This window comes from Charadrius vociferus, unplaced genomic scaffold, assembly GCF_000708025.1.
Source record: "Charadrius vociferus isolate BGI_N301 unplaced genomic scaffold, ASM70802v2 scaffold132, whole genome shotgun sequence".
Lineage (NCBI taxonomy): Eukaryota > Metazoa > Chordata > Aves > Charadriiformes > Charadriidae > Charadrius > Charadrius vociferus.
The window spans coordinates 537,465-546,957 of record NW_009647028.1 but is presented as its reverse complement, the minus strand read 5'-3'; the positions used below and the strand labels follow the sequence as shown (position 1 = coordinate 546,957).

At 52.2% G+C, this 9,493-nt stretch overlaps 1 protein-coding gene across 3 annotated transcripts in view; it reads left to right on the top strand.

Moving 5' to 3' along the window:
• PKM (pyruvate kinase, muscle) overlaps positions 1-8,944 on the top strand; it is a 15,709-nt gene extending 6,765 nt beyond the window's left edge. For 2 of the 3 annotated variants that reach the window (XM_009895551.1, XM_009895553.1), the window contains 4 exons: positions 1,173-1,325; positions 5,552-5,718; positions 7,945-8,126; positions 8,675-8,944. In XM_009895551.1, the coding sequence (XP_009893853.1) occupies positions 1,173-1,325; positions 5,552-5,718; positions 7,945-8,126; positions 8,675-8,781 (609 nt within the window). In that variant the 3' untranslated portion in view covers positions 8,782-8,944. Of the gene's footprint in view, positions 1-1,172; positions 1,326-4,885; positions 5,053-5,551; positions 5,719-7,944; positions 8,127-8,674 lie in introns of all 3 variants that reach the window. The other variant, XM_009895552.1, reaches the window with a different exon arrangement.
• The last annotated feature ends 549 nt before the right edge of the window (positions 8,945-9,493 follow it).

Here is a 9,493-nt window from a genome sequence, read left to right as displayed (position 1 = left end):
CTTATACAAACCGGGCCTTTTAGGGTGACTAAAAAAATTCGGGGGGGGGGGGGAAATAACACGCTTTGCCTTGGCATTTTGTAGCAGCACATTTGTGTCTAACAGAGAAGATTTGCTAAGGTTCCCAGGTATCTTACAAGATGTGCCCACACTGCAGCATCAGAAGGAACTGAGTAGAAGAGCCATCTCCTCATTATTCTGAGAACTGCAAGTGAGGGAGGGAGAGCTGCTGCTCAGTGTCACTGGTTCCAGTAGAGATCATGTGTGAACAGTCCTCGGGCACTGGGAGGACTGGTTTCTTGGCTGTGCTTGTTCTGTGCACAGGCTGTGGAAGTGAAAACTAGACTGTAGTTGTCAGACAAGGTTCTGGATTTACAGTGGCATGTGCTACTTCCTCTTCCTGTATCGCTACTGAAATGTGAAGGAAACGCTGCTGCAGGCGGTGTTTCATGAGGAAATGAGTGATGTTTGCTCAGCGGGGAGAAAGCTGAGCACCTGAGGAAGATCAGAGCACTGGCTGGGCTTTGGTGTGTGGAGTTATGCTATCTTCTGGGAGAAGGGGGTAGGAAGAGCTGACCTCGTGGAAAGCTGCCCTGTTTTCCGCTCTCTCCAGAGTGAGTGGCACTTAAGTGCAGTGGTGTTAGCTGTTCTGAGTTAACTAGCCTGTACGTATCATATAAAGAATTTGAAATCTTACCTTGGATGAAGATGACTTTATTTGGTGCAGACCTTGGTATTTACCTATTTCTAGATGGAAAAAAACCAAACCCCTAGCTGCTGATTTGGAAAAATGTAGCTGGATTTGAGCTTTCTGTAAAGATGCCTAATCCAATACTCTGCTCTAAAGAGCTCCGAGTTCCTTGGGCCGAGCGCTGTGCTGAAAAATTGAATTATAAGTCAGAATACTGTGTCTGTGGTGATGTCTGGGTTAAATCTCCCTGGGAAAGGAGTAAATGTAGAACAGCTACAAAATAAAACAGGTTGGTTTTCTCGCTGGTAGAAGCTGGTTAGGGACCAAGCTTCTCTCTGTCTTGAACCCACATCTTATTTCCTAGAGTCCTTGGGCTGCATCCTGTCTTCTGCCCTATCTATAAAGCGTATTAAAGTGCACTAGTGAAAAAGCCACTGGCTCTTTCTGCAGCGTCTTGATTTCTTTGAACTTGTTCTTGCAGATGCTGGAAAGCATGATCAAGAAACCTCGCCCGACCCGTGCCGAGGGCAGCGACGTTGCTAACGCTGTCCTGGATGGAGCAGACTGCATCATGCTTTCTGGAGAGACCGCCAAGGGAGACTACCCGCTCGAGGCTGTGCGCATGCAGCACGCTGTGAGTACTGCTTTTGCTCTGATGGGGGGAGCCTGTCCCGCAGGTGAAAGTAGCAGTTCTCTCTCGCCCTGCGTCTTCCATCTGAGCCAGGCACCTGAAGATCTAATTGTGTCTGGTGCTAGGTGCCAGCACCTGGCAGTCCGAAGTAGTGATTTCTTTGGTCACACTGGCACCGTGGGTGTTTCTTTACCTAGCGTGGTCCTGAGGGCCCGAAACCTCACTCTGTGTGCTCCACACTACTGTCGGGCAGAGCTGAGGACTGCTTTGCAGCGCTCTGAAATACAAAACTTCATATTTCTCATATTAATTTTTGTTAAAGCCTGGGTAAAGGGATTTTTGCTGTTACCTTGGTATGAGTTTCTCCAAATGCCCTATTCATTTTGGCATATTAAATGCCTTAAAGTTTTCCAAGGTGAAGGAGCTGCTTAAGCAGTTTATCTCTAGATAATGAAAGGTATTGGCTGACTCCTTGGGGTGGGGTGCGGGGAGGGGGGGGCTTGTGAGTCTGATTTACAGCGCTGTTGCATTCAGCACCTGGTGCGCTTGGTGTTGGGGGTGTTTGTTGCACGAGTACTGACAGCACCATATTTTTACATGCCTGAACTGCCAGAAACCTCTGCTCTGCTTCGAGTTCACCCAGCTCGCGTTTCAGCTGATAAAAAGCCTGATGTCGAGTATCTATGAGTGTTGCTTCTCCCCAGTTACCAGTGCTGTGAATCACAGCAGTGATAACTGGCACCAGTTATAACTCTCACCAGTTTTATTTGCAATCCAGGTTATGTAGACTAATCAACTCGGCTAGTGTGTGTTTGCAGTGCATTATCTAAATATCTTTTACCTTTATCTGGTCAATACGGAGTGGTGTTCTTTGCACGTGGCAAATGCAAAATATGACTTGATGATTACTGGGCAGTGACTGCTGGTTTACCGACTGAACGCTAACAGTGCACCTAAAAGGTTCTTCCTCAGTTTTCGTCCCCTAAATCACGAGGGTTGACGTTCTACCAAGAGTTGGAAACTTGCTGCAGCAGACCTTAGACCTGGCTTTCCGTTCTGGCATTAATTCTTAGACTTGAGCAGGTTGTGTTGTACCCATAGCCTGAGCTCAGGATCCATTGCACGTGCTTTGCTCTTCCTGCAGGCCTGGGAGCAGAGGTGTTCACTCTGCCAGGCCCTCGCAGAAATACTGAAGGTATTAACCCTCAGTGCAGAAGACCAAATACAGATTCACTTTATTTAACGTAACGTGGCGCAGGCAGCAAGGTGCCAACTCTGTGATGGTAGGAGCACGTCCCCCTACAGTCAGGATCTTTCATCTGAGCTAATTCACTTGGTGTTAGTTGGGAGAAGCCCTTGCCCAGAAATAGTGCCTTGAACAACCACGGTCTGAAAATCTGCAGCATGGCCAGAGCCGGTGAATATTTCCATATGAAGCGGCCGAGTGGTCGTAGAGGGAGAGAGCACCTTGTCTCTGGTAAAGAGCGGCTCCTATATGCATTCCCCAGCCTGAAAATGGTGTCAGTTTGGGTTTATACATTTGTTTACCCAGTCCTGCTACAGGAGTATTCCAAGTAGAGCTCCTCTGTAGTGAGGTGCAGACAGCAAATGTGGGCTGTGATGCTGAGAACGATGAGGGTCTGTGCTATGTAGTGTCGTTGCACCTCTAAGAGGCTTGACCTGTTTATGCCTGACCTGTCCCAGCAGCTTTGCTGGGACTCTGCGATCGCTTTGCGATCCCTTTCCAGCCAGCCTCGTTGAAGTGAGCTTTCTCTTCAGGAGCTGGCATCTCTGTCACCAAAAATGCCATGTGCCTCGAGTTTAGTAGCAAGCTTCCAAATATTGGGCAGGCCACTTCCTGCTTGTGGGAGTGGGCTTCCTTCCAGTCCATGATCCACAGTTGCCTTCAAACACTGCCCTGGCCATGCTGTATAACAGGACCAAGGTTTAAATAAATAGCTGCTCCCATTTTCCCTTCTCCCACCTCCACCCGGGTATTTCCACCTGTGTACCAACAGGAAACCCTCTAGCCATTCCTCTGTGAGTAATGCCAGCCGTGACATGGAGTTGAGAATTGCTGTGCCCTTCCGCAGCCGCTGTCAAAGCAGACACGCGTAGACACATATTCTCCTACAACTGGGGAACGCAGGCTTCCTTCTAAACCCGGGTTTGCTCTGCGTGTTCCTTAGAGCTGCCTGCCTTTGCACCAGGAGCTGAAGATAAACTGCCTGGCTTGCCAGCTCTTGTGTTTGGAGTAAGTGTTTTGAGGCGAATGCTTCCATCTTATCTAACGGCAAGCGTAACGCCAGGAGTAATAAAAACGACTGCTTTAGGACCGGAGTTGGCACTGGGCTGCTGTTCAGGCCTGTCACATGGGTCCTGTTATTTTTAGACATAAGATACTTAACTACTTTGGCTTAAACTGGTGTCTGTGGAAGAGGGATAATTCCTAGCATCATATAAAATAATTCATTAACGCTAGAGTTGCAAAATTCTTATTTGGAAGGGGTCTAACTCCAAAGCTTTCACTAGAAGGGCACTTCAGTCTCTGCTTGAGCATCAACTTGTCACACTTTGTGTAGCGGCTGCTCACTTTCTGGAGTAACTGGATGAAGTTGTCCTTGAAAAGATGATCAACCTTTGCATGCTTTTCTGGTCCCTGCAAGCCTTCTTTATCGGGTTGTCAAGGGCTAATGCAGTCTTCGGAGATGAGAATTGTCTTTAAATTAGAGTGATTCCCAGCGTGCTGGGATGAATAGATTACCAGACTCGTTGCAAATGCGTAGCCTGAACAGAAACCTCTCAGTTGTGCCTCTGCACCTCTTTTCTGTCTGAATCTGGCACTGTACAAACACCCCAACATAATGTAGTGACAACCCTATAAGGAAGACATGTTCCTATTTATTTCGCTGTTACCCAAAGGGAAGTTGGTACAGCACTTGGAGGTGAAACTTTTGTTGGCTCTCAAGTTAAAATTAAATGTAATGAAGCTGAAAGACACAGTCCCCCCCCCACCTTCAGGGCTGCTGTTGAAAGTGTGTTGTTTGCTCCATGAAGACTGTTCCAGCAGTGCTTTGTTGGGAGATGATGAAGAGGGGACGTGAAACTACATGAATTCTTGGTGAGGGATTGCAGGCAGGACCATCAGCAGGTTGGTAGATTGCATCAGAGTCTCAAGGAGGTAATAAGCAGCCGCAACAAAGTGCGGTCCGACTCTGAGCTAGCTTCCTCTGGTCCCTGAAAAGCAATCTGCCTTTGCCTTCTGTGAAAGGACTCCAAAATACAGCAAGAGTACCACCTCCGAAATGCCGCCCAGGGGCCAGGGCCTGCCGGTTACACCGCACGGTGGAGCGGCCAGTGTGGCTGTGGCACGTCAGACTGGGCTGCGTTCAGCAGACTCGCAACCTGAGAGCCAAAAAAGTTTCGCAGCCTGACCTTTAATATCCTCTTGCATGCGTTACTGTGATAATTTAGCAAATTAACGTGATCTCATGTTACTCTGGTATATCTTTCCTTCTTTTCTTTCCTCTTTTCTCCTCCTTCCCTCTTACTCGGGCCTGCAGATTGCTCGTGAGGCTGAGGCGGCAATGTTTCATCGTCAGCTGTTCGAAGAAATTTTACGCCTCAATGTTAACAACAGGGACCCTGCCGATGCCATGGCAGCGGGCGCAGTGGAGGCCTCTTTTAAGTGCTTAGCTCCGGCCCTGATAGTTCTGACCGAGTCCGGCAGGTAGGGCTCAGAGAGGGGCCTCGGTGCCAGTTGTGTCCATGAGTAATGAACACGCTCCCTTCTAACACCGCAAATATTTAGCGAGCAGCTCGCTGCTACGGTATCAGCCTTGCATAACCGCTGTGGTCTCAAGTTCCTCTCTGTGGCAGGGAGGGACAGCAGGTAGGCAGGAGCAGAGCGAGAGTGCCTGGCAGTCAGCATGAATGTCACCCGAGTGTGGGCTTGGCAGGGCGAGGTGACTCAGCAGGTGCCACCAATTTGGGGGGAAAACCCCCACGATTCCGCTATAAGGTGTGCGGTTTGGGTGGCTGAGCGTTGCAGCCGTCACCCCGGTGCGTTGCGCTGAATCTGGGCTTGCTAATTGGTAACTCTTCATGTCAAAAGCTGGCGGTATTTGTGTGACACCTCACTGATACACCTGATGCACCTCGCCTTCCCCTGTGCTGCCCCGAGCGACTGATGTGAGTGTTGTCTTCCCGAACGCGTGTTGCCCTTATAGATTGCCCGGGAGGCCGAAGCCGCCATCTTTCACAGGCAGTTGTTTGAGGAACTGCGTCGTCTGACTTCCCTGAACTGTGATCCCACGGAGGCCGCCGCTGTTGGCGCTGTGGAAGCGTCCTTCAAGTGCTGCAGCGGGGCCATTATTGTCCTCACCAAGTCTGGAAGGTAGGAGGTGACAGGTTCCCGCAGGTCAAGCCCACTTTGTGACAGGGTGGGGGAAGGAGACTCGCAAAAAGATGGCTTTGAAAGTCTAGAGCTGTAACGGTGAAGCCCGGGGTTTTGGCAGCGACCGAGAGCCCGGGCCGCCTGCCTGCAGTGCCGGTTCCTCGGGAGATGGGCAGACATCTCAAACATCTGCGCGTGCGTAACCTCCAAGTTCCTCAGCCTGCCTCTGCCCGCGTGGCATCCGCACCGAGCCCTGCCTCCCCTCGCCGTTCCCAACGGCGTCTCTGCCGGCAGCGCTGCCTGGAAGAATCAAGGGAAAATAAGTGTCGCAGCTTCGATTCAAACTTTTTGGCAAGAAATCCTCGATTTTAACAGTCAGACAGAAGTTCAGTGGATGCAGAATCTTTTTTTTTTTTAATTTATTTTACTTTATTTTAAATCGAGGCCTTGGCCATTCATAGTAGCATCTAAACTATAGGTCCCTTGCTGAACCTTTCAGGCGTCAGCCCTGCTTGCCTAAGCCCAAGGGGCGAAGAGGGACTTGCTTAGGCTGGAATTGTTAGGCAGGTGAGCTGGAAGCGTTGGAAATTTCCTCTTGCAGTCTTCCTTATGCCTGCCTGCGAGTAACCTCGCTGCACAGGCTGGCGTCTGGCAGGCACCCAGCAGCCGAGTGCTGCCTGCGCTCCCCGATGAGCTCAGTGCCTCAGCTGCAGGTGGGAGACGGCAATGCAGACGCGCTGGAACTGCATAATTTGGGATTTCTGTCCAGCGACTGTGACAACTGCCGAGTAGAGACTCGCTCTTCCAGTTGTGGAGAGGAAGCCGATCAGCTTTTCCGCCTAGAGGAACTGGGCTGCCCACTCTCAAAGCACGTCCGACCATAAGTCTCAGGCTGCTTTCTGGAAGAAAATCTGAATTTCTTGCACTGGTTTCGGATCAAAGAAATCGTGCAGCAGCAGAGATGCGGTTATATGTGCTGGGCACGGTCTCCCTGAAGATCTGGACCATCGGTGCATCCTTCACCTAAATTTACAGCTTAAAATGATTCGAAGCAGCCACTTTCTGCAGAGATGAGGAGGGACGGACTATAAGCACTGAGTTTCTGGATACCCTCGTGCTTCTAATGTTTCTTTGTAAAAGGTTCCAGTCTTACACTTGACCTTTTTAAAGAGATTTGAACTCTGATATTTGAATATTTTTAGCTGTGGATTCTGTTACAGCCTTTTGAGTACCTGGATCTCCTAGAGCTACCGGGAGGCTTCTTGGTCAGCGCGGGAAGGATTGTCTGAGCGTCTGCACGTGTGTTTGGGTGCTTCCAGCGGACCGCTACTGCCTGCTTTGAGCAGCAATCTTATGAATATTGCTGAGCTTAGCTCCTCTAAACACGGCTGCAAAAGCTAGTGGAGATACTGGCATGCTCGTGGAGCTGCGACTGCCATGGCCTTGCAGTTTTAACCTCCGTTCCTTTGCAGGTGTGCCCTCTGTGAGCAGTGCCCAGGGAGAGGGAAGCCGTAGTCCCCCCCCCAGGGTGCAGTGATGGCTATTTTAAGGACTCTGTGCCCAACTTCCCTGTCGAAATTTTGGCCTCGGTTGCATTTGCTTCCTGTTGGGGCGCAAGAGCAGAGCTCTGCGCGGAGGCACCGGCCTGTTTGCTGGCTTCCGCAGGTGAACGTGGCTGGGAGGGCAAATGGCTTCCTCCTTGGCGATCTCTGGGTAGCGCTGCTGGCGCGGGCTCTTTCCATCCCATAAACAAGGAGCTCCTCGAAACAGAGGGAACTCGCAGGGACCCCCATTGAGGAGGTGCCAAGGACTGCTTGCAGAGACCAGCGTAAATGGCACCTCGCCACCTTAGCATAGCAACGGAGACAAATAAAGGCTTGTTCTCAGGACCAAAACACGCGGATGGCACTTCCTAAACTCGGAGAGGCGAGGTGATTGTCACCAGAAGGCTGGAGTAGGGACTGTCGCCAAGGGACGGCCTTTGGTGGTGGTCCACCCAGTTGCCCAACGGGGAATTCGGCAGAGCATTGAGCTCGTCGGTGAGCTTGGCTTTTGCCAGCATCTCCTGTGGTCATCCTCTGTGTCCCTCCAGGGGTCTTGTGGAGCCCTCCAGGGAGACGGGCGAACCTCGCCGCCGCTTGTGCTCCCTCTGGCTGTACACGGGCTTCCTCTGGGGCGGCTGTGCCTGTGATGTGGTGTGTCACCTCCTGTCTGGTTTCCTTCTAGGTCGGCACACTTGGTGTCCCGGTACCGCCCGCGGGCTCCCATCATCGCCGTGACCCGTAACGACCAGACGGCGCGCCAGGCCCACCTCTACCGGGGTATCTTCCCCGTCCTGTGCAAAGAACCAGCCCATGACGCCTGGGCAGAGGATGTGGACCTCCGCGTGAACCTGGGCATGAATGTTGGTGAGTGACGCTGCTCCGGCCTCACCTGGGGAACGGTCTGGTGGGACGTGGTGGTCCTGAGCACCTTAGGGTGGTGATTTTGGGGTTACTGATGGGGATGAAGGGAGGGGAACTGGCTGCCTGTGTGATAACGGTGTCCAGTTGGGAAACGGGGGAACAGCAGTTGGGTAAGCACAACCACATCCGATGGGGAAATGAGACAGCGGCTTTGTCATGGTGGCCTTAAAATAGGTTCCAGCAGAAAATCAGGTTGGTTTTAACATGAAGTGCTTGAACCACAATGCTCATCTCTCCTGAGAGACAAGAGAAGCCCAGAGTGGGGAGACTCCCCTCTCCGTCCCCTCTCCAAATTCTGCGATCTTGAATTTCAAGCTCTGTGTCGCAGGGGAGCCCGAAGTGGTGGCAGCAGGGGGACAGGGTCTTGATACCAACCCACTGCCCTGGGACGGGTTCCCCCTGCGCCTCAGTGGCACGGGGAGTGGGTGACAAGCCATGTCCCTCGTGGCAAGGTGACCCAAGCTCTGACATCTCCCTCTCTTCTCTCCTAGGCAAAGCCCGTGGGTTCTTCAAGAGCGGGGACCTGGTCATCGTGCTGACGGGTTGGCGCCCCGGCTCTGGCTACACCAACACCATGCGCGTGGTGCCCGTTCCTTGAGGGGCTGAGGCCAACCCGCGACCACCTTCCTTCCCCCGTCCCCTCAGCTCCCCTCGCCTTAGACCAGCCATCGCTTGCGATGTTCTCCTTGTCCCTAGAGTGGATGTAGGTTGCTAAACACCACCCAGCGCAGCAGCAGCAGGGGGAAGAGACCTTAAATCACTAAAAAAACCCATATACTTGAAGTGTTTAGTTTTTTTTAAAAAACCCCTCTTTCCCATAGTGAAGTTCTGCCCTGATGTGTGTCGGAGAAATGTCCCCTGCTGGGCGTCCTCTTAGCCTAGTGACTGTCCTCGGGGTGTGACGAGTCCTGTTCTGGGGTGACGGGGAAGGGGAGAGGTGACAGAGGTGTCGGTCAGCGCTTCCTCTGTCACCCTCCTCCCACCATGGAAGCTGCTACTCGCCCCTCACACCCCTTCCCACAAACCAAATCCCAGGTGAATCCAGACCTTCCAAGGTGGTTGTTTGTCCCGGGGTGGGGGTAGAAGATATTCCACCACTGTGCTCAGAGCTTCCCCTGCTCCCCCGCCAGCAGTGTCCCCTCCTGTGTCACTAGTGTGTGTCCCCCCCCCAGAGCCTTCCCCGCCTTGCCCCACACTCCCACGGGCCCCTGGGGCGGCAGAGCACAACTCTCCATCAATAAAGAGAAGCTGAAGCACCCGCCGGCCTGTCGCCCTCCTTGGGAGTGGCGTGTCCTACAGCGGGGCTTTGG